The 26,224-nt window shown below is 34.5% G+C and overlaps 1 protein-coding gene across 1 annotated transcript; it reads left to right on the top strand.

Annotated features, from left to right (window-relative positions):
* Nucleotides 1-1,227: 1,227 nt before the first annotated feature.
* LOC128998435 (sarcoplasmic calcium-binding protein-like) lies at nt 1,228-21,919 on the top strand. The gene is made up of 7 exons (XM_054424559.1): nt 1,228-1,504; nt 12,576-12,641; nt 14,014-14,127; nt 17,139-17,306; nt 17,938-18,078; nt 18,805-18,885; nt 21,691-21,919. Exons 1-7 carry the CDS (start codon nt 1,412-1,414, stop codon nt 21,835-21,837), a joined length of 810 nt encoding a protein of 269 aa, XP_054280534.1. The 5' UTR covers nt 1,228-1,411; the 3' UTR covers nt 21,838-21,919.
* Nucleotides 21,920-26,224: the final 4,305 nt, after the last annotated feature.

Here is a 26,224-nt window from a genome sequence, read left to right as displayed (position 1 = left end):
TTTGCTACCGTACTTAGTACGGTAGGTACTTTAGATCTACAGTATTGCCGTAACTGCAATACAATACAATACAATACAATACAATAGTACATAGTTTGGTAGACCTCGCTGCCAAGAAAGGTACGTTTTTTATGATAGTTTGTAGTATAGGCTTTATACCTTATGGAATATAACTTATTTACTTTATTCCAGACACATTACACTTTCATATCTCGTGAACGTAGATACTAATTTGCCCTCAATTTATAACATGATAAATTAAGTTGGGGCATTGGTATGGTCAAGTCATGTCAATTATTGAAACCATCAGCTGTGTAACTCGTGACGTACTACTATCAGCCATATCACCAAATTCACAAACATTCATTCTCCGATGTGCAGGGTGTTGTAAAAACACATTCCATAATTGAACAGTCCCGTTGGTTAATATTAATCGCCTATTTCTAGATAAATTTATTTTCCTCTTTTTAGTACGGTTGTTTAAAAACCCTATGCATTTAGTTGCTGTGTTTCTATGTTGGAATTTTCATTTTGTATTTTTTTAAGTCTAACATCTATTCTGATCTTTGTTTCAACGTTTTCATGGTTTTCCAGTCCATTATAAGCTCATTCGACTTTACCAGGATTTTGTTTTATTTTTTATTCACTGCAATATATAACATTGTGGTCCGTTGCGCTGGATATTCTCAAGAGTTTCAGTTTACAGTATATGTTAAATGATTACACAAAAAAGATCTGGTCAGTTTCATAGATTAAATTTATTCCAAGACTTAATACCTAAATTTTGACTCATTATTGTTTTAAGTTGTATGACCATATTCAATTGAAAATGAACATTGCCATATTGCATTGAGACTTCTTCGCTTGAAAAAATGTTGTTCTTGTTCAAAGAATAACCTTGTATGGATTGACGTTATTGTAGGTATCTGATGATTACTGAGTTACAAGTAAGGATTGTTCTACTTACTTAAATGTCACACTTCACACTTTTCAACGAGCATTGGGTTAAAACATTCTCATAATCTCTGTTTTGGCTTTTTCGGGGAATCGTCCCCTTTATCCATTTTTGCATTGTGATAACTGTAATAACGCCAACTTTATCAGCAAAGTGTAGTAATAGGGTGCCTACGGCGCGGCAGACGGACGTATGCGCATGCGCTCCAGGTGGAGTCCCAGCCAATGGGAGAGCCGTTCGAAGTTCAAAAGTTCCAGTTGCGTTTAGGAAGGAACTCGGCTCGGATCTCCCGAACTCCAGTCGGATTTAAAGTAGTCAAGCGAAACGAGACTGACCGTAGGCCACCGAGTGAGAAACCAGTTGTGTTAGCGAATCATTCTTACATGGTTTACTATTGTTTTGTCGTGTTGAATTTATTTTGACTCACTACTATCGAATTGTGTTAGTGTTTAAGCAATGGCTTTATTGTTTTTTCGCCTAGGGGCCCGAGCGGCTTCGAGAAACCTGCAAAAGACTTTACAACCGGCCGGGGTCACCTGTTTGGACCAGGTAAAACTTGTTTAGTTTCGTAAACAATCATGAAGCAAATTTTGTTGAATTTTTATAAGTTTCTGGTTTTTGTGTTTGTAGATTTTTATGTCTACAAAAGATTACGCTCTTTTGCTTTATGGTTATTGTTTCGGATCCACACATCACTTTTGCAATCCTTCCATCTTTATAAAGTAAAAATGTTTGCTTAACCCTAATTTTCATTTTTAAATGACAGTTCTTAATTTTTAAAACTACAAACTAGCCTACCTGATTGTGTATTTAAATACTTGTTATTTATCATCATGTCATGTTGCCTTGCTATATTACCATTGAATTAAGTCCTTTGGGACTCAAAGAATAAAATTTTAATAATTGAGTTGAAAAAATTATTCACGGTCAATTTAAGTAGCGCATTTCAATTTAAATAACCTTGTTCCAGCTTGTATTTACTTTAAATACTTGTTTATAGTTTTCACCTCAAATTAATGAATGTGTACAATTACAATTCATCCTAGCAGATTCTTCAAATTAAAAATAAAATTTTTGAAATACCCTACTACTTAATTATAATACATACTGTAACACATTTATCTTTCCCTAGACAAATGCTCAATTATTGCACAAATAACTCATTAGGCCTATGCGTAGTTTCATTGTGATTAGCGATGCGTTTTGGGACATATCAGTAACTTTTATTGTGACGGTTTTTATTTTTATTTTAATTATTGGATATTTATTTTATTATACTGGAGAAAGCATTTTAATTAGTTCATGAAATTTAGATAGGGCCTACAGTATTTTCCCCAATTATTAAAATGTAATTATTTTTGTAAGATAATGATTTAGTACTACAATACTATGATACTGGTTTCATTCATTGCTTCCACGTATTAATGGATAAAAAGTTGTATTGGTCCATTAAATCATTTCTTTCTTTGAACTAGCCTCCCTAATATCACCCAGGGAGTATTCAGGGAGAATAACTACGTAGGTATAGTAAATATGAAAATATAAATATAATCATGGTAGATTGTAATTACCTATTATATTTTTTATTAAATCGTTTTACAAAATACTGTTTTGTTTCTAATATTTTTACTCCAAACTAAGTTGTATAAATATTTGGAGCACTAGGTTTTCGAGTGTGAGAATTGATAGATAAGATAGTTACAAACGTGTCTGATGACATGTCCTGGTTGTTTAGATTGAAACCAGACGGACTTTAACCCTAGTTCTTGATAGGGAAAGTACTGTTAGTTTATCATTAATAGTATATCTTTGTTATCAGTAGTTTATATTGCGTCGTACTTCCTACTTATAATTCCTACGCGTACGCGTAATTTCCTATAATTTCCTACCGGTAATTTGCTAAATTCGAAAACATGCTTTTTACGTGATTATTGCGCAGTAAAAATATTCCGTTCACATTAATATTTTCTATGAGGATCGCTAAATCATTTTGGAAACTATGTCGCATTGTCTTTTGAGGTCTTTATTCCAAAATAATATTTAAGGCATACTACTTCGGTGGTGCATGTAGTTTTAAAAAGATAGTTTGAATGAAATGTTGCCAAATTAATCTATGAAACGATTGGCCCTAATTCCAATACGAATATCTCATCGATCAAAATTCGTTACGTGCCCACAACTCTATTTTTTCCAATTATACTTCTATAACTTATTGAAACCTTTTATAGGTTAAATAATGAAAAATACAATATTTAGAAAAGGTTTTTGATCACACGCTATATAAATGTGGAGAAAATACACAAAATAGTAGAATATAACAAAGTACTGTACTGCAAATTTTAAGTTGTCGAAGAAGTTTGGTTAGTTAGGTTAGATGACACTGTTCTAACCTAACCAAACCAAACTTCTCGACCAGCTTAAAATTTCATTTTTGAGTAACTGAACTCAAATTAATCGTCATCTCGTTGTTTCAACTAAGTCAACAGTGATTCATAACCGTGGTTTAGTTCTTGAGTCCTTTTGGTCGAAAGAGACTGTTGCCCTTAAAATGCTTCGTTATCATTGAGACTGAATAATATAGTTAAACAATTATAGGATATACTTATACTTACAACCACATGCATTTACGTTATTTACGTATGGTTACTAAATTGTTTCTGTCCGCAATACAACAGAACAAAAGAATTCAAATACTTTACTATAATAATTATGATTTTATTATAATACAACTATGTTGTTATGCAAGATAATCGAGATTCCATGGTTTAATTAGTTTGTAATTATTGGTTAAATTTTACATAGTAATAACTAATGTGCCTAAACTTTTTACAATAATACAATCAACCATAGTAGGGATCTTTCGATATAAATTCTCTAAATTATTTGGAGAAAACGTTCATATTTTTCGAAATGAGATTGACATACTTAAAACTGTTATTAAAAGCTATACCGTACAATAAAACTAATAGTTTAGATTAACAAAATTTGCAATAATCGGCTATACCTTAAACGTATAGATAATGCATCCTAAAAACTGAACTACTACTTTAAAAATCAAAATGATGAGGTATTGCAAGTGTTTAAGAAAAGCAGGAATTGTAATTCACTACTACTAATTGCAATTATAGATAATTTATGTTTATAATTATCGGCAGATTGGAGATTACTCAGCAAAAGAACAGGGACAGACAACAAAACGTTTTCGAAATGCATTGTTGTTTATACCCAAGGACATCAGCTCTCATGGCCTCGACTGGTCAAAGAACTCGTGAACTAACCCACGTTTAGCAACAGTGGCTACAACAACAATGGTACAACAATGTACTGCAGCAAACCTGGGTGTATAACTTTTACAGTATCACCCTCTAAATACGTAACAACAATGGTACAACAATGTACTGCAGCAAACCTGGGTGTATAACTTTTACAGTATCACTCTCTCAATACGTAACAACAATGGTACAACAATGTACTGCAGCAAACCTGGGTGTATAACTTTTACAGTATCACTCTCTCAATACGTAACAACAATGGTAAATGGCAGCTGCAAGCATCTTGCTTGGCTTAGGAAAATTAGATAGCCAGAGTGTTTTTAATTAATTCATTTTCAACGAAAACGTTTCTTTCTGTTATCACACAAAATCTCGAAGCAAAAGTCCAAGCATGGATATAGACCGTTTTTCAAACACATTCTATTGTCCTAAGATAACAAAAAAATCCCTTCCACATTAAATTATTTATGCAATTCGATTTTAAATTGTTATATACCGTACGTAATTTGTTTTGACGGTTAGTTTACACATTTCCTCCACTTACAACTTAAATTATATTAGCTCGATCCAGTCAAACTGTTACAATTTCGATTTTCATTACCGGTACCATCTTTGTATAACTAGAATATTTCTAATTATTTATTTGACTAAAAAAACACATTTGTATTAACATTATTTCTAACAAGCCATAAAACCACTAAGCGGGTTTTAAGCTATCAGTTTTGATTTATTGAACCTGCCCAAACACGTTAGATTTCTACCACTTTCTCAGAGTAGTTGACTTTCATATTCATACATGCAAGTAACCATTACATGCTATTATAAACTACGGTGGTAGAGTAAGATATATCCTAGTGGTGAAATTGAGGTCACTCGGTAAAGAAATTTGATCCCTTAGTTGGGGGAAGAGATCTACTTTCATGTGTAGACAACAAAAACAAATAGATTATTCTCACAGCATCAACATGAAAACACCAACTGTATCGTTGTTTGAAACTGCTATGTATGCGTAGTTTAGCAAATTTACCCGACATAAATATAAAATGTTTACCATTCTTAATTTTACTTCGATGCTTATCAGTTAACCGTATTACCCATTATTGAATCTTCAAGAACTTCTTCTGCAGTACAATTGATGAACTCAAAACACAATAAGGGAAGATGGATAATACGAACATCCTGTTACTGTATTAATTTACATACATTACGCCCGTGCATTTACTGTGTGTGTGTGAGAGAGTTCGATCACACGATACACGTGTGCCTTGTTCGTAATTGTGTCAGATCTGTTATGTGTTGTGCGGGTTTGTCTTTCGGTCATTGCCTTTAAATGCTCAAGGCCATCACTGGTTGGCTGTGTTTTGGAAAGTGTCTAAACCCGATAAGCCAACCGACGATGTGAAGAAAAATACGCGCAGACACATGTCCATACAGTAACATTCTGACCACATACTAATAGACCAATAGTCTATTTTTGTCTGTGATTCTAACCCACCAAATTTCATGCTCTATTATCATCGTGTTTTAGTTTCATTCCCAAACTTAAACAATCGGACCGCACCAGTCAAGAGGTACTGGAGAGGCTTCAGGAGTTGAAATAACTCGTCTACAAATTTCATTAAGTTGGAGTTGAGTGTGTTTTTCCTTTTGCCCAGAATTTTGTTGGGAATTTTTAGCTAAAAATAACGCCCCCACTCCAAACAATCGTTAAAAACAATTTCTTCTGATTGCCTTGTCTTTATTGACTATCCCACAACTGTTGCATGGTGGGAACGGGAACCGTGAGTCGGATTTTTGCCAGGAAAACGTCAAAAAGTCACTCCGACAATCGGTCTCCAATATAAATAAGGCGGTGTAGAAGTGACATCTTTACCTAAAAACCACCTTGCAAAGGGTGAATCGTGAATCTTGATCAAGGTGGCAATCTGATGGTCGTTCCCAAGGTAAAGATTTAATGATGATATCCGACAAATAGCCACCTTGTGTTAGGAAATGGTCTACAACCACCGAGTGCTTAGGTTTGCTGCTACGGGGAAGGTAAAACGTGTTTTTGACGATACGTCAATAGTATAGGATGAAATAAATAAATTTGCCAAATATTATCAACATATATCCATAAACAAGTAAACTACAACAGTTTTAATTTTCTGCAAAAGAATAACATGGAAATTTAAAATTACTTTTTTTGAATTTTCTCCGCGACCGTTAGGCATACAACAGTGCTTCAATATAGGCTACTAAATTATTTCTTTTTTATAAGCTCTACAAAATGGTTTAGGAAGAAATTGCATAATTTATTGTTTTTAGGGTCAAAAATGGGAAAGCCCCATTTTCACCCCATAAAACCCCCCATAAACCCCCGTTCCCATGGTCCGATTATGCTGATTCGCGAACTCGTTAGAATAAACGTAGGTTTACACGTTTGTACCAAATTTCATCAAAATCGGGCCATTATTGCTCGAGTTATCGCGCTAACGAACACACATATATAGATAGATAGATTTATTCGATCATTAAACATTATACATAAAATGCAATAGATCATGTCAATAAATAGTAAGCAAGGTAAACAGAGAGATACATGCAATCAATTAAAGGTTTACATGCACGATTAATAAGTACCTATAAGATAAATTATAAATAATACAGACAGGCTTACTAAAAATACATGCACTAGTAATTAAGTATAAAATAAGTTAAATCACAGTAGGCGGCATACTTGAATAAATATTACAGGCAAGCAGCTAGCAATGAAAGTATTACAAGTTATAGGCCTACTAAGAACAAACACTCCATTGAACGGTCTTTTGTTACTCGATGTACGATGTTTGAATGTTATGTGGAAATCGGACACTTGAGTTCATGGTAAATCAGGAATTCCACCGGGAAGTGGCGACTCAACAACAAGAATGGATCATGAAAGATAATACTGTATCAGAAATTCCTGGCGCCACCGAGAAGAAATGCCTTTACATATTTAGCCTGTTTCTGAATTCCAACTGGTTTTAAGCCAGAGTTGATCGCCCTTTTACTTATTCGCAATGACGAAACCACTTGTAACTCAGTTATGCACAAGAGCCGTCATTAACAAGTAAACTGCAATCATGAGTAATAATCGTAAAAGAGTGAAAGGGAGTTTGCCCGCTTGCGATTACGTATACTATGGTCTTCGACATTTATTTCCAGGGGACCGTTCTTTGGCAAATCCAGCCATTGATTTATAGCTCTAAACCAGGTCTGTATAATAACGCTTGTTAAGATTTTTATAATTATTATTACTGAGATTTCAGCAGAACCACAAAATAAAGAGACAAGGGCCTCCCTTAACTCCCTAGGATGAACATTTGATTAATAAACGGTATCAGCAATCTGACTTACTTTCTCCCATTCCCATTCGCTTTCTCCCATAAGCTTGTCAACAATAACTACATATATTATATTATCATGGGGTTAGCAGTGGGAGTAACTATGATATTTTAAAGGGAAAAACACAAAAGTTGCAATAACTTTTGAACCGTAATTTTTACAGCAATTAAGGGTTGTACATTAATGTTTAGAATTATAAGGACCATAACATACTAGACTAACTTTAATCAAAACTGTGTGTTTTTTTTTATTGAATATTCCGTTATTTTATAGGAAAATAACATAACTTACAATCACTTTTGAACCATAACTTATACGGAAATTGGAGTGGTACCATTTTGTTCAGAACTATCATGTTAAATATGTATTAAAATCGTTCGGGCCATTTTTGAGAAATTTATATTTTTACGTTATTTACGTGTATTTATGAGAAAATCGCCATTAAAAATCAAAATTTCAAAAAAATGAAAATAACCGCTGGAGATACCATGGATACGCAAATACCAATACACACCTACATACCAAATTTAATCAAAATTGAACTACATATGTGGTCTGTAGCTCTGTAGACATCCACACATACATACAGACACAAACACAGACACCACTTCTATAAAACCACAATTTTTTGGTTCAGGGGGACCCGAAACTTATATAACAACTCAAAACTCAAATTCGAAAATTTTGACGAAAACCATACTTTCTCCATACACTATGGTATAGGGGGAGAAAGTAAAAATCAATGTGAGTATGAGGGCATTTTAAACACATTCTTCATTTTGTAAATCTTGGGTGGAAGATATTCTAAAGGCAAAGTCGTGTGAAAATTATGTATGTAGTTTAATTCATAGACTACTGACTACATAGTCAGTTACTTAGGCTACTTTCATTGGATCATTTAATCTTTATAACGGCTTAATTCATAGTAAGGGTTATATACTATGTTGACTGTTCAATTTCATATGGCTAAGGTGGTTACAGTAAAATTATATTTTAAAATAAATTCAAAAATAATAAAAGTTTTCTTTTACTGGTAAATTCAACTCGTTTTTTGAGACGGCGGGGCGTTGTCGATCGATTGCATGTAATTGCCTAAAGATCAATGCCTTATGTCTTATGATCGTTCAGTTGCACTTACTAATAAACAAACTAACAAAGTTAACTATAGTCAACAAAGAAAGGTTCCATGCAAATATTGGAAATACACACTACTGTTAAGTGTAGTTATATCGAAAAGTGTTCGAAGATGTACATATTTTTTATACATTTGGATAATAACGCCACCACGTAAAATGCTAAACAAGAAACTATTAATTGATAAGCAAAATGTGTTTGACTCTAGTATTATATTCAAACGACGCTTTAAACGATCGTAATTTCGGACGGATTTTCCGCGTTCGTGTTTGGTCCGAGTTGGCTTCCGCCCAATTCGCAACTTTCACTTTAACGAGGACCGGGGAATCGAGGAGCCAAGGGACGAGGACCCTAGCATCCACCCCCCCCCCTTCACCGGGAACACACACCCGACCAGTTCCGCCCCGGACCCTTTTTGCTTTTTGTTTGCAGGCCCCGACCGAGCTGGAATCGCCAGACAAAGAGCATTGAACCTTGACCTGTTTCCCTTCCAAACATTGAGAGCCATTTAACTTTCAACTTCATCAATGCCATGCCATTGGTACAATAATCATAAAGTTGATTTATAAAAATCCTAATTAAATTCTTTGGATGAAGTTTACGGATCTTCTAATTATAAAAGGTTTTTATCCAAATTAAACATGTGTAATTGAGTAACATATCTTAAAATACACAAATATCAATCTAATTAACGGTTTTGGCATCTTTGCTTGAAGATTTTTTTACTCTTTAGAGATGTTTACTTTGGTCCTTTAAGCGAATTTCTCTATAGGTAAGTAGTTATTACCGTAGGTAGCACGGCAAGACATAGGCCCGGGGGCCCGGGACAGATTCACTTTCCATTTGATGTGTGTGTGTGTCCATCAACACGACAACTCAACTCCAGTAACTCAACTTGAGTACCTAATTTTGGTCCGGGTTTGATGAAATTTGGCATGGATGTATCCACCTGGATAAATTCGAGAACTAGCAGGATCAGGTTTTTACTATTTTTCCAAAATTGATTTTCCACGTTTTTACCCTTAAAACATAAAAATGCCCAATTTCTAATTTAACCGTCATGTAGGCTATAAAAACAAATAATTTCTTATGTTATAAAGCTTTGTGGTAGGATTAAAAGTAGGCTACGGAGAAAAATCCTAAAATTCATTTGAAATTACCACGTTAATCTTATGGAGAAAAGTAAACTGTTGTAGTTTGTTGTTTATGGATATATTTTTATCAAATCAGCAAATTTCTTTCTTTATATTTTATTAATATTTTTACAAAAAACACCTTTGTTTATGTAAGGCTAAGTTGAGTACGGTAATCAATTAAAAAACTTACTGAAATGTCTAACAATGTGACAAAATACAAATAAATACTGAGTACCTCAGTTATAGAATCTTTGAAGCAATACTTGTCAATCATAACCATGAAGATTAGAACATTTGGAACCCAAAGTCTACAACTGATAATAGATTACTGTAAATATTTGTTTTGTACTCCGACAATGCTTTAAAATATGAATTTAAAGTTGTGTTCAGGAATGCTAGTCCCAAACAAGTAGCAATTATGCTAAATAAGTACTAAACTGGACCAAAATCCAACTCTGCTCTAGTCAATGAAGACTTCAATCTTCCACTAATTATACACAAGAGAAACCAATTAGAAGTGATAATTAGTGATTTGAGTTGGAAATGTTGTTTTCGTTAGTTCAAGTCAGATTTTGTTTTTAAAATTACGGCTTATGAGTTGAAATCATAACGTTTACATCCTTTTAGTGAATTTCCCCTATTAGGAAATAGCTAATTTTGGTCTTAATGGTAAGACCTACGTCCAATATCTCTGTCATGTTGAATAAAAACACTTTTAAGTAAATTTGTAACATTTTCCAATTTTGGGAAATTTTATTAGGCCTACATTCAAATTAAATCCAACTGACCTGATCCAACCGTTGTAAGTGTATTTTTAATGGGCTTAGATTTGTTTCTCGAAGTAAAAATATTTTTATTGTTTACAACAAGTCAATACAGCTTGAGACAAAAAATTTAATTTATTACATTATTATTCCATGGAATAACAAGATATTTTAAATTTTAAACATACATTCACGCATGTTATCCTAAAGGTGAATAAACTAATTACTGTTTTAATCATTGTTTATGGAAATGATGAGAGAGTACCTTCATAAACTATTCCATACTCTTTTACTTCATGGCAGGTTTAAAAACTTGTTTATTTTTCCTAGAAACTATGTTTTTCTATTTACCTCTGGCTTGAGTTTAGGTTTGAATCTACTTATGTTGTAGACTATTTAAAATTAAACTAAAAAAGGAAATTGACTTAGTATGTAGATTCGGTGCATATTGACCTTGATAGTGCAATCTGTGACATGGGTGAAACAGTGGTAGAGAAGAGCTCAGCAGCAGTTAGGGGCTAATTGAACTTCATAAAGTGAATTAATTAGATTTGATTCAGAGTTACAATGGCAATGGCATCATAGCTGTACTATCTAAACTAGTCAGATTAATAGCCATATTTGGAGGAATCTTGTACCCACGTAAGAATCTTTTTACTTTTATCTTAATTTGAAGTTTTGGTCTGTGTTTAATTTTTTTTACTACAACACTGTTTAATTAAATCAGATAGTTGACCATGTTCAGTCAATGGTCATGGTCAAATTTAATTGAAATAAATGTTTTTTGTCAGGAATAAAGCCCACAGTGAAATTATAATTTTTCAAAATTACCCATAGTCCTGTCATTTTCAAAGAATGTTCTTTGAAATAAAATCATTTATGCCTTATTATTTATTGCAGTACTGTAGTGTCATAGCATGGCTAGTTTAATGATTCTGGTCTACTGGCCCAGAGGCTAGGTGACAATGCCGCCAACACGTTCACTCCGGGATCACTGGTGACTCACGAATCAAATTTCAGGCAAAAGTAAATTTGTGTACAAATTACCATAGACAAAAAATACCTTCGCCGCAGCAAACCTGCAGACTAAGCGAATTTCCATTTGCCCGATTGGATTTACAGTAAAATGTCTCCTTAAAAATATCACATTCATTCCTTATTTAAATTAATTTAAATAGTACTTAAGTTTGCTGCAACAGGGAGGGTAAAAGTGATTTTTTTTTTTGTAAAATGTTAATAGTTTAGTTAGAAATAAATGCATTTTCCAAATTTGATAAAAAATATGTTCATAAACAAGTAAACTACAACAGTTTACTTATTCACTATAAGAATAACGTGGGAATATTAAATTAAAAATTTTTTGGAATTTTCTCCGTAACCATTAGGCGCATAATAACGCTTCATTATACTAAATTATTCGTTTTTTAAGCTCTACAAAATGGTTTGGAAAGAAATTGCTAAATTTTATGTTTTTTTTTTTCAAAAATGAGAAAATCCAATTTTTACCCCATAAAACCCCCCCCTGGACACCCGTTCCCATAGTCCCATCATGCTGGTTCGTGAACTTGTTCGAACAAATGTATAGGTTTACATGTTTATACTGAATTTCATCAAAATCGGATCATTTTTGCTCGAGTTATCGTGCTAACGGACTCATATATATATATATGAATTTGAACGGATGGTGTTTTTGGCCTCAAGGGACCTCAAAACGAAAAAGGAAATCGGTCCCGGGTCCTGGTCTACAATAATAAAGGCTATGGGAAATTCGTTAAAAACAAGCGATTTTTTTCAGGAATACAACAAAACATCTTTCAATATTTCTCACATACAATAGGACTTTTGCAAACTATTAAATATTCAGAATATAGTAGTATGTTTCCTTCTTTTACATATTATAGTTGTTTAACACTGTGATATTTGATACATTTATTTTCAATTGTTTCAGGGGAATGGAAGTTGTCCATATGTTCAAAATGCTCAGGATAGAACTGTTTACCATCCTCTCCTTCAGGTATAGAGGTTCAATCTTATATCTTACTCTTACTTATCTTATATCTTAATCTTATATCTTACCTTCATCTTATATCTTACCTCTATTATGCTACCAAAGTGGGACTATTGGTTTCACCAGCTAAATTCAACATGCTGATGGATAGAAAATACAATGTCATAGCCTATTTTAGATAATGATATTTGGTCCTGTTATTAGTTTTATTGTCATAAGTTTAGTTCATGCTACCATGACCTACAGGGTGTCCACATTCTGGAAAGTCAGGGATAGTCATGGAAAAAAATTCTGGTCATTGAAAGTCATGGAATTAGGCAAAAAGTCATGGAAATCTCCAATGATGGAGGGATTTGAGGGAACCATTCAATGCGCTATACTCCGCGCCAAAGCTGGTGGCGGCTGAGGGATTAGGACGGCCAGGTAGGACTACATAGGTCGGACATGCTCACCGACCTGGCCGCCCTAATCCCTCAGCCGCCACCAGCTTTGGCGCGGAGTATAGTTGGCCTTAAACCCATTATAGCATTTTTCAGGATTTTTCACAAATGTTCGACAACTCAATTTATTACAGTTGTATTAGTTTATGAGTTTTGAGTCTGTATTTCATTGTTGTACCTATTGTACTCTGTTGTTATCTGTTGATACATATTTCAGCACTTTCTGTGAAATAACTTGTCCAGGCAATTCGTGTGTGTAGTTGTATTATAATTTTCAAGTAAAGTTCGTGAGGCGTGGAAATCAATGGTAAACGGACATGGATAGTGATGGAAAGTCATGGAAATTAAAGACAAATTTTCTGTGGACACCCTGACCCTAGTAAACTTGTATCGATTGCATACATTAGAGAATCTATTACCTTATCATTGTTATAGATCGCTCTGTTATAGATGCCTCTTTCATATGATCGCTCATCGCATAATTGAACATTGTACATACAGAGTTTCTCATACTATGTTAAAACCCATCGCTGGAGATAGCATCAATAAAAATAAAACATGAAAGATTTAAAATATTATTTAAATACATTAATAAATCAAAAGATGGGGTTACTTAAATATGTAAACTTATAAAACCAGAAAAAACCTCTTAAAATTATACCTAAAATATAAACAATCTTCTGTTTATGTTTTGATACTCTTTTTTGGCGGACACTAGCCAAACTTTGACCACAGCAAGTAAGAAAAAAAATTGGCTAAAACAAGGCTTCAAAATCTTTTTCATTAACATTTGTGAAAAACTAGCATTCAGATTACTGATAATTAACTTCCCATAGATGTATTGTGCAAAATGGTGCACCAAACTTATCTGCTATATGTATATATTTCCGTAATCTATCACAAATTTTTAAATAATATTTTATTTCTATGTTTTAAAGGAGCTGAGACTGTATAGCAGGTCGGCTTCAGGGAAAAAGGAACAGGAACTTGTCAATCAATCTGAGTCAGATTCCGACTCGGATTCTGATTATGAAACTGAGCACAAAGAAAGGGTAAGACATTAAACTGGAAAGTATGTTTTGACCACTCGATTAAGATTGTTATATCTAGTTAATGAAACTGAATATTATAAAAATTTACACGATCATTAGAGAAAAACAATTGTAGATTTAGAGCTATTTTTATTTTTGCTAAACATTTAATTGCTATCAATAAAATTGAGTCCTAGCTTTGAGGCTTGGACATAAGGCTAGGAATAGAGGGTTGTGGTGTTATGACATAGCTAAAAGCATTTGGTGATTTGGTAGGATTTGAACCTGGTACCTCTGGGACCACTCCATAATCGCTCCTCTCATTAGTGTCCCAGCACATCTTACCAGTAGTGAACCTATTTATTAGTACAGTATATCTGTTCATTGCTATTCTTCCCCAACTTTACTTATCTGTTGACACCTCTTGTAAGAGAAGGATGTGGTATTGAAAGTACCAAAGAACCAATGACAGTACCTCTATGACAGTAGTAAACTCTGAAAGCAGCTTCAAAGTCAAAATCAGTTAAAATCTCCATTCCTTTAGTGCTTCTTTCCATTATTGAAGACATTTGTAAAAATTCCAATACCATTTACCTGTCCACAGCAGAGTAATTTCATAAACTTCTGTCAACAACAATATTTTAGGCCTCTTTTATGCACGACGTTTTCGGTCGGGCGAAATTGTCGGGCGGAATCGATGATCCTTTTATGCAGTTTCCCCGCCGAGCAGAATCCGCTGTTTTTCATGATACCCGTTGGGGGTTGTCAGTGCTGCCAACTTTGTTCATTTGGCCATCATCAGTGACAGTGACCCAAGATGGATTCTTGCTTATTGGTTTATACCTATTTGTGCTTAAAGAAAGATATCAAGAAGAATATTAAGAAAAAGTATCAATCCCGGGGTTATACCTTCGATACAAAAATCCCCATGTCAGTCCCGGGAATACAAAAGTCATATTATTCCTACAAAACAGTAAAGCTGTATTATTCCGCGGATTTAAACAAAAATGTAATTTTCGGCCAGTACATTTTTTCCCCAATTACATCTCTTTATTTGTACTCTTTAATCTATTACAATGAATAATGATCCTTTATTTACAATGATTAGGCGATTTCGATACTGTGTATGACAGTAGTACAGGGGTAGGTTGGCAGCGCTACATTCCGCCCGACGGAAAACCCAGTTGCATAAAAGGGTTCCATTTGAACCAATGTAAAACATGCTCCGACGAAACGCCGAAACTCGGCGGAGTCCCCAAATGAAGAGTCATTATTAGTATGTATTTTGCCTAAAATCATTAATACTCCTTTTATCTATGCTATAATGAAGAGCCCATATGTCGTATTTGAACTCCATGTTCGTTACAGGGAAAGGTCTCTTTATAATTTCACATAAAAACTGGAAATGTAGGCTACTTGTTATTGAAATATATAGGGTGTTCAAAAAGGTAGTGACATAATTTACATAGTGATTCCTTGGGTCAGAATGAGAAGAAAGTAAAAAATAAAACTTTTTCCGAAATCGCTCCGGTAACCAGTTATCCGCCATTTTGTATTTTTTCATAAACATCTTTATCTTTATGAAACTTTGTATGTATGTTAAAAAGGTAGAAGCGAACCATGTAAGAAAAAAATTATCTTGGTGCAATTCAAAAGTTCAAAATGGTGGCCATTTAAAAAGTTTAAATTTTAATTACTAAAAAAGGCTGATTTCATAAAAAAATGTCAGGGACACTTTTATTTAGTATTTAAAGTGTCCTATCTAATGACACCAAGTTAAGAAAGATAGAATAAAAAATAACTGAACTATCACGATTTTTAGTTGTAAAACAAGGCAAACCTGAAACCGGACTAGCTTAGCCCCATTTCAACCTCATTTTACAAAAATATCTTGATATTTCAGCTATTGTTTATTTGATCTTTTTGAATTTGGTGTCATTGGATAGGGCACTTTAAATACTAAATAAAAGTGTTCTTAACATTTTTCATAAAATCAACCATTTTTAAGTAATTTAAATTAAAAAGTTTTAAATGGCCACCATTTTGAAAATTCAAATGAGACCAAGATAAAAATTGTTTTCTCACACGGGTTGCTTCTACCTTAACATACATAGGTACCAAAATAAAAATGTTTATGTAAAAAATACAAAATGGGCGATATCTGGTTAACAAAGCGATTTTAGAAAAAGTTTGATTGTTGATTTTCTCTTTATTTTGACCCAAGGAATCACTACATAAATTATGTCCCTACCCTTTTTGAACACCCTGTATATTAAGAGTCTTCCTTAGTGGAAGCCATGTTGGATTTCTTCCCCATAAGAACAATGTTAAACATTACATCATTTGTGGACACGTAACGGCGTTATTTGTTAAGATATAGCTTTGAAATTTATAATTTGTATTTTTAACATAATAGACTCGTGACTGAGGTTTTTGAATTTCGAAAATCCATTTTCATTTCCTTTCAATAATTAGCTTAATTTTAAGCTAATTAATAATCAATTATTCATTATAAAAATTAAAAATTGTGAAATAAAAAACGTCAATCTCTAGAGGACCGCAATTCCTTAAATTTAACTCCTTATCCATAATTATATGACAATTTGCTGATGAGATATTTGGACCCAAAGTTAACATTGTTCTTATGGGGAAGAAATCCAACATGGCTTCCACTACGGAAGACTCTTAAGAAAACAACTCATTTGAAATTTTATTAGTTTTTTTATACTTGTCAAATTGTTTACTGTGATTGAAATGATAACTTTGATCATTTTATGATACAATTTTAAGATAAAAGTAAGCTCATGGGATGGTGATTTATTGGGTGTTAGTAAGAGTGCATATTACAGCTTACAGTTTAATTTATATACAATTTAGAACAGTCAGAATTGTAACTTAATTTTTTTTTCATAGGCAAATGATTTGTTTTTGTTTCAGTGTTATGTGAAAACTTAAGAGACAGCTAAATTTCATGTAGAACCATTATCTAACATTCATGTTGCTAAAATAGTTTTAAAGTTGAATTTTTTTAGGGAGCCAGTGAGTTTTGGAGGAGAAAGATGAGGACATTCCATGGAATTTTAGACCTCAACAAAGACGGGGTTATATCATTCGATGATCTACAGATTCTAGTTGACCGATTTGTAGACCTCGGTCATCTTTCTCCCCACCATCAACAGGAGTTAAACAATATTATCAAGGTAAGTAATTTAATGGTTTTAGGGATAAGGAAACTTCATTTTTAGAAATCAAAATAAATTTGAACATGATAAAATACCTGGAAATTACAAAATTCACGTGTAAACTTATTTTCAATAAATAAAATTTCAAGCGTGAGACTAGGATCCTCAACTTTGACTACTCTTTAAATCGTGTTATTCTACCCAAAGTAGACAGAGTGAAGGATTTGGGGATCATTATTACGCCTAATCTTAGCCCGTTTCAGCACATAGCTCATATAACGGCCAGGGCCTCTCAGGATCCATATACAGATCCACATGGAACTTTAAGTCACCAATTACATACATTTGTTACATGGTACATGGAGTTTATTACATATTTTAAAACTAACTACGCTTTTTAGGAAAATAACTGAATTGAATATGAATTACATTAACATGAATGGCAACTCTTACGTTAACGGCAAAATAGTGAAGATCTCATGCGAACGCGGAGATTTCCATAAACGTGTTATTCCAGATTATCGGTAAAATTAATTTGAATATCTTCTTGATCAGCATCGTAAGTGTTATTAATTTACCTGAAAAATTATGATAGTTAATTATGATTATACCTAGTCTTAGTGGGTAAAAATGTTAATTTTTGTTACAGCGTATGTGGGAAGAGCGATGGGGAAGTATTGACCCTTATAACATGGTCACCACGGAGCAATACCTTGATGATATGCATCATGTTATAAATGACAAACAGCTTAGAAAGAAGGTCCACACCTTCCTCCCTTACTTGTTCAAAGTAAGTAAATAAAAAATAGAGAGGTTAAAGTACTTGCCTTCAAATGTTTGAAAAGGATCTATCTTGTACGATTTAATTTTTTTTATTGAACTCAAATGCCCTTGATAATGGGTGTTTTAATGAACAAAGCCTTCTATCCCTTTTAACTCTTTTAGCTTTGGCTTAAGAAACAGCATCTTAGTCAACTAAGATATAATAAACATCTCACCTCCATTGTACACTAATCTTTTGATCAATTTCTCATTGAAATATGAAGCTCAATTTATTATAATGACAAATACATTTCGATGACAATGGCTCTACTTTTTTATCGATGGGCCCTTAATTGATGATCCTTTCAATAACAAGTAAATCTTTGGTAGCAACTGCAAAATGATTTAAACTGTTCCATTATTATAAACTAAAAGAAGAGAGAACTCAAAAATATCATGATCATACAAAAGACATAGTAGACAAAAGACACTTTTTAGACAATAACCGAAAGACCATTAAATACTGAACCACATGTTTAAAGAACGAATGCCTTTAAAATAAATGAGACTATGTGAAGACTTCCTAGAGCGTACTCTAACTTCTTAGAAACTGGAATCTAATTCTAATTCTAATCTAATTCTAAAGAAACTACTTATTTTCAAGTAAATGAAAGCTTTGAGACACATGTAGTGCGATAAGAAAATAATTTTAAAATATATAATGTATTCTATATTTTGATTTGAATAATTACAGGCTCTTGACAAAGACAGAAGTGGACTAATTTCCGTACAAGAGTACAAGTTGTTCTTTCAGTGTCTTGGATTGTCCAATGAAGTAAGTATATGTTCTTTAAGTTAGTAACAAAATGTTTAGATAGAAAAGAACAGTGATTTACTAATTTAACTCTACCAAATGTATAGTTTACATCAGTAGTTTAGCCAGTACTTTGTAATGGGAGGGGTTTCGCAAAGCCGGGTAAGGCACGTCGCACACTGAGTCCGCTCAGTTCAGTCCGCTCAGCTCAGCTCAGGTCAGTCAGCTCAGTTCCGGTAGTTTTCCCACACACTGCGTCAGTTCGGTCCACTCAGTTCAGTCGTTTTTGAGCGCCAAACGCCAGTGGACGACAAACACTGACATTGTTCACAAGTAAATTACTTGTGTCGAGATTTCCTAGTTATGAGTTCCACCAGTAGTGATGAAGAAATTGCTGTAATCACATTGGCACTAGCTGCATAAGAAGATGATAAAATTGTAAGGAAAAAGAGATGATTATGGGTTCACAGTATCAATGTATCAATGATATTTCCTCCCACGCGGCCTCCTTCATTGTAAAGTTGTAGTAATCCTTGTGTGACAGTGAAATCAGTAGTTCGTCGAAACTCATATTTAATAAATATCAACCAGGAGGCCTACTACAAACATGTGTCAGACCACCCGAGTTCAGTTGCACAAGACTGACAACTCTGCAATGCACATGCGCGGCACCTCCATACCTTCCATCCAAATCGCTCGCTAACCCAAAACTGGCTGAGATGGACGGAGCGGACTGAACTGAGCGGACCCAGTGTGGGGTTCTACATTTGAATACATGTTTTTTTGAAATTTGCGAAACGGACTGAAATGAGCGGACTTAGTGTGCGACGTGCCTAACAGATCAGGAGGGTTAGGAAAAACCTAAGTGGTAGGGGGGATCTGGGGGGAACTATCCGAAATTGCTCTCCCCCCATTATTTCAGTTAACTGGGGTTCTACTCTACTTTTATATATATGAAAAATTTTTATCTCTCAATCACGTTCATACAAATAATTTTGTATGTATTTTTTTCCATACAAATAATTTTTATTGTTTGATTTTTTGCAATGTAGGTACCATATTTGAATATTGGTTAAACTTTTTTTATTTATGCTGATTAAATAGGGTCCTGGTTGGTATTTTAATATTGCGCTACCATTCAAAAGCATCACTTCTGGCAAAATCTGCAACTTCAAAGCAATACTCTACTCACAGTGGTGTACTGAGATGGGTTGTCTAAGTTGTGTAATCAGAGAATTGTGGCTGAACCTTGTGGTCACTGAAGCCAAAATTCATATGATACATTTAAAAAACATAAGATCTGAGTGTAAAAAAAAAGAACACATAATCAATGAGTTTTGTCTTACAATCCTAACTTGAGGTTTGTTCCCTTAAAATGACAAACTGAATTAAATCAATCATTCATCTTTAAATTTTCAACAGATCCGCCAAACCTTGTTTCAGACAACCACACAACCTCCGTATGTCAGTCCACCCAAAAATTCCTGACCTGTCCAACAATAATCCAACCAATTTATGCCCTCAGAGGTCATTTGCCTGTGAAAGCAAAAGGTGCAAAACGTATAATATAAACACCACAAGCAAAACCTTTTCCAGTTCGATAACAAGATAACTTAATATGAATGAATGAATGAATTGAACGAATGAATTAATTATATCTTTATTCCAACAAAGTATTTACCAAATTTGTACATAAATATTTAAAGGAAAAAAATATAATTTACCTTTGCATTACATCTATGTGTAACAAAGCGTGTACATGTTGATAAGGAATAAGCCGGCATGGGCATCAAGCCTGTGCGTCGATTTTAGTTGCGTCCAAACATAACATTATTTTATCAAATACTAAATCTAAATTAATAAATAAATAACAGAAAGATATGATGAGGTGAAAATAATAATAATTTGATTAATTTCTGAGGTTTCAACACTCGTGAAACAATGAATATTATTTACCAATGTGATGCACAGTATGTTGGCCTATATGCTTCAATAGCTTCAGAACCAGGATTATTGGCCACAGACGTGATGTTATTTTATGTTATTTTAGAGAGGTTCGCAGCCTCTTTTGCCTTGTTTTTGCCCCATCCACATGGGCCACTGAGGTCTGTGCAAGAAACACACCCAGCAAAGTAAGAGGTGTTCTGGAACAGTTCAAGGGTGAAATGTACTGATAAAAAGCTGTGTCAGGTACCAGGATCCGAACCCAAAACATCGCTGCCTTGGGCACAAAGTCCGTGGCACTACCAACTGAGCCACTGACTCACCATTTTTTATGATACAAAGACAAACCAGTAGTACAAAATGCCCAAAGCCTCATAAACCCCAATTTTAATGACTGTTACACAACAAAAGTTGTCGACCCCTGCCTCCTCAGTGTAATCAGTCACAACCGAGAAAATGGGAATTACCAGTGCTTCACCAAATCTTTACAACTCCCAAACCTAAATCTAGACCTTTATATACCTAGACCTTTCAATACCAACCTAATAAGCAGGCTTACATACATATTTACGTATATAAAGTATATTACAAGATCGACTGAAACTGTGATATATAATGTATTCCTGTTGGCAACACCATTAGGCCCACTGTTTTTGTGACACTGAAATGTTCTGGTGCTATGTGCATGTAGTGTAAAATTTTGTGTTTCTTGGACCTGTTTGGACTCTTTCACATTCAGGCAATCCTGCTATCCTCACTTCTTGTGCTCTATGTTGTATCCTTAAATTATTAATTTGTGTTATATCATCAAACATAAGAATATCTACTAATGTCAATAACTTTTTACACAAATTATTTATGCTGATCTGATATGTTTTTTAGGCGGCTGTGGTCTCATTCAGTGTGATTGACGAGAATAACGATGGCCAGATAAGCTTGAAGGAGTTTGTAAAACTTGGCCGACAATTCTTCCTTTCCGAAGACCACAAGAGCCCTAGCAAGATGTTCTGGGGCCCTCTCACTCACTGACAGATGTGAATTCACATTTACCATATTTTTATATAATCTTGTTTTATTCAAGTCACATTAATAAAGTTGTTTAATTTGATAACCTGCATTTTTTCAACCAGGGATTGTGAAGGCTTGTATTAGGAGTGATTTTCCCATATTTCTCTCAGTTTAGCCATAGAAAAGTAAAAAAATACACAATATATTTTTACCACACTACACAGGGAGCAGAGGGAGCAGCTGGTTTCTGCACTCTTTTGAGACCAGAAAGATGTTTACATAAAAGGACTAGTGAAGTCAGCTGGTGTAGGCTACCGTAAATTTACCAGAAGGTTTTTCAATAAATAGACTTTAAACTAACCTACCTCCCCCACGGCAACAATGCTACCTTCTCGGCGCAGACTCGCCCACCACAAAAATGCAAATTTTCGTTAGTTTGAACATTGTTTGACGACCACCATTCTGGTCACCCATTGTGGTTGCACAAAGTAGAGTACCTATTGTAATAATTATGAATTAATTCATCACAGAGGATGCATTACAATAGAGAATATTGTGAACTTCCACATTAAATAATATTAAAGTCAAAAGATATTAGCTCAAATCTGCTGCTTGATTAACTCAAAAACAGGCATAGAGTATTCTATTAGCAAGAAACTCACATTAGAACAGTGGCGGTCCCAGGGGGGGGGGGGGGCGGAAGCGATATATCCCCCCCAGAAATATTTTACATTTTATTAGCTAACATCAGTGGTGGTTCCAAGGGGGGGGGGGTACAAAGGGCTAAAGGCCCCTCCCTTTGGACCCTGGAAAAATAAATTTAAACATACATTTCGTCCTTAAAACAAGTAATATTATAAAACAGACATCAATGTAGTTTTTATTAAACTTAATAAGCGATGGCAGGAGTAGTATTAAGTTCCACATAGATAAACTTTGTGGGGCAATAGCACGACAAATAAAACAATATTAAACCATGGAAAGTTGTACGCATCATCCAAATTTTACAGCAGTCAGCTGTTGTCATGCTAGGGCAAAGGCGAGCGTGACAGTGAGGACAGGGAAACAGCTGATTTCATTTACCTAGTTGTCAAATTGTCTGCTAGCTACTTACTTACAGGCATCAGCCATCAGCGGTAGCACCTGACGGTAGCGGTAGCCTATTACCATTGACTATGCAAACACTAGTGTTTAAGTTTATAATGCTATTACTGAATTTGATACTATACATATTGTGAAAGATCTATAAAATGGAGAAAAACGTAAGGTTAAAAAACGTGTCTACTTGCTTGCATGACATATAACAGGTGAAATGGAAGGTTTTTGTACATTTAACTTATACACAGATATAGACATTAATAATGGCTTTAGAAAGTCAGTAGACAGCTTTTAGGAGGATATGGCCTACAATATGTTGAGATTTATGAATCCAATCGTCTTACAGTGGAACCTTGATAAGAAGACCCTCGATAACAAGCCGCCCTTATAACAAGTGTCATTTTCAAATCCCCTTAAAATTATTTTACCCCTAATCACATGTTATTACAAACCTCGATAAGAAGTCAACCTTGATAACAAGTATTATTTTACAATCCCCATGAGAGTCTTGTTATCAAGGTTCTACTGTAGTTATTTTTAAAAATGTCTACTTGTTCATGACAAATAAATGGGAAAATGGGAGGTTTTGCACACAGTTCTAGACGTTACAAATGACTTTAGAAAGTCACCAAACGGCTTTTAGGAGGATATGGCCGTTGTCTACAGTGTGTTTTGAAATTCATGAATGCAATCGTCATAGTTTAATTTTTTTAATGTCTACTTGACCATGACAAACAATAGGTGAAATGGGAGTTTTTGGACAATTGGGCACAGTTTTATGTGTTAAAAATGGCTTTAGAAAGTCACCAAACGGCTTTGAAAATTCCAAATTTTCCTGGAGGAGGACCTCCGGACCCCCTACTTAATTCCCCAAGCCCCCTCCTTGACAGGGTCCTAGAACCACCCCTGGCTAACTAACATAAATACTATTAGCTTGAGCATATTTTAGAGCTCAAATACATATAAGAATATGTTTTTAGGCTTTAAATTCCACATTTTTCCAGGGGGACCCCCGGACCCCCTTTTTTCTGGGGGATATTCGATACCCCCAGAAATGAAATCCTGGGACCGCCACTGCAGTAAAACATCAATAATCATGATTAATTGGAACCTGAGCCCATTCAGATTTTTCAAACCATCCAGATTATTGAAAATGCCCTAAAAAAGGGCCAGCAAGCACTTTTTTATTAAATACTTTTTATAAATTGCATATTATAGAAGGGATCTAAAAAAGAGATGAATTATTACCCCTGCCATGGCAAACAAGCACATTAAACGAATTTGCTTTTGGCTGATAGGATGTTAACTAAAATAACTCCATAAAATGTCAGGTATATATATACATGGTAATATGGTACATGGCGTATGGTGCTGCCCCGAGGCCCATTCAGCCCGGAAATTTAGGAACATTTAGGAAAAGTATCCTCCAATTTCTCTTCTCTAAAGAATGTGCTCATAGACGGAGGGGTGCATTTGATGTTATTGCATTTAGTCAATTTTGAAAAGTATGAAACTGATAATCGACTATAGTATCAAGTACCAAATATCCTATAGTAACAATTAGGATACTAAAATTATGGCACCAGTTCCAATAACCAAGATTTTTGTATTTGGGCCGAGAACAGAAATCGAAGAGGCAAAAATTAATTTCAAAGTACAGTAATAATAAAATACTTAGTAAAATAATTCTATCATAATAATTTTTCCAAAATGTGTTGAAAATAATTCAATTGTGTAACAAATATAGCTTCAGTACTATTTTCTAAGTTTTAGTAAACCTATTTTTAGTCAAATACATATTTTAACTTGTGAGTTTAATATATCGTGTATTATTTGCTAAAAGGCTTAAAAATGTTTGAGTAAAAATATGCATTAGTAATATTTATTTTATATATTTCTTAAAATATTTAAGTAAAATATTATTTCAATTTTTTTTTTTCAAACGGGTTAAAAAAATCAATATTCAAACCGTGTTATCGCCCTAGAAATTTCCACTCTTTGGCCCATAAAATACCTTTTCCAATTACAGATTTAGCAATAATCTGTATCACCGGCCCTCTTTTGGAATGGTTTGACAGCTACCTATCGGGACGCACACTCAGAGTCAAGCTTTCATCCAACATCTCCAAACCGATTCAGGTGACTTTTGGTGTGCCACAGGGTTCACACTTGGGACCATTCTTGTTCAGAATTTTTTTTTCAATGACGTTGGAGCAGTGACGTAGCCAGGATTTCGAAATAGGGGGTCGACCGACCGAGGGGTATCCCATACCCCCCAGGTAAAAGGGGGGTCCGGGAAAATTTTTTAAAATAGAGGCCCTAAAACGGTATTTTTTTAGCTCTCTTGGCATTGGAGATAATGACCCAACGTCAATACAGTATGATTATATCATTTTACATTTAATTTAACAAAAACATTTTATATTTAAGACTGGAAGGGGGTGTCCGGACCCCCAGGACCCCCCCCCTGGCTACGTCACTGGTTGGAGACTCGTTGAGCTGAGCTGCGAGTATCTCTTATTCGCAGACGATATCAAGATCTACAGGAAAGTGTCTTCTCTGCAACATCAGCACGAACTCCAAGAAGCCCTTAATACCGTTGGCATGTGGTGCACCAACAACTTAATGGAACTTAATGCTGGAAAGTGTGTAGTTATGTCATTTGGATAATCTCAGAACTTGCTTGTCTACGACTATACACAATTCTAGGCATTCAGCTAAAAAGAGTATATGGGGCTAGAGATCTTGGAGTGTTCATAACCCCTACTTTGGACCCAGGTGAACATATACAGAGAATATACAAGAAGGCCAATTGTGTACTCTGGGTTTCATTGCCTGTATTTCAAAGAGTGGTGCTTTCTCTACCAATACTTTAAAGATCTTGTATGTATCCTTGGTGAGATCTATTCTCGAATACTGCTCCACTGTATGGTCTCCGTTCCAAGTTGGCCATATTAATTCCTTGGAAATGGTCCAAAAGCGCTTCCTTCGCCTGGTTGGTGTTTGAGCAGGGATTCGCTATACAGATGTAAATACTGATCAGGTTGCAGCTCAACTACAATCGCTGCCCCTTTCATCAAGACAAACTGCATTATTGGACCTGATTTTCCTGTACTAAATTGTCAACTACCTGGTGGACTGCTCCGAGATTCTCCAGATGTTGAATTTCCAGGTTCCTCAGAGAACACGGCTACAGAACGTCTTTGCCAATCTGCACTACTCTACCTCCTACATGTACCAGAGTCCTGTACCTCGTCTAATGCGTCTCGAAAACAATGCCCACCTGGAGTTCTTCGGAGTTGGTCATGCT

The sequence above is a fragment of the Macrosteles quadrilineatus genome, unplaced genomic scaffold (assembly GCF_028750875.1).
Source record: "Macrosteles quadrilineatus isolate MER2022 unplaced genomic scaffold, UCM_ALF_1.0 Scaffold_7__1_contigs__length_78375512, whole genome shotgun sequence".
NCBI lineage: Eukaryota > Metazoa > Arthropoda > Insecta > Hemiptera > Cicadellidae > Macrosteles > Macrosteles quadrilineatus.
The sequence above is the reverse complement of the archived record's forward strand: the minus strand, read 5'-3'. Positions and strand labels throughout refer to the sequence as shown.

Excerpts from the sequence above, each read along its gene's own strand:
- LOC128998435 (XM_054424559.1), top strand. The coding sequence starts at position 1,412 with ATGGCTTTATTGTTTTTTCGCCTAGGGGCCCGAGCGGCTTCGAGAAAC. Across the intron at positions 12,642-14,013 it reads TTTACCATCCTCTCCTTCAG|GAGCTGAGACTGTATAGCAG; the intron begins GTATAGAGGTTC and ends TATGTTTTAAAG. Across the intron at positions 17,307-17,937 it reads AGTTAAACAATATTATCAAG|CGTATGTGGGAAGAGCGATG; the intron begins GTAAGTAATTTA and ends TTTTTGTTACAG.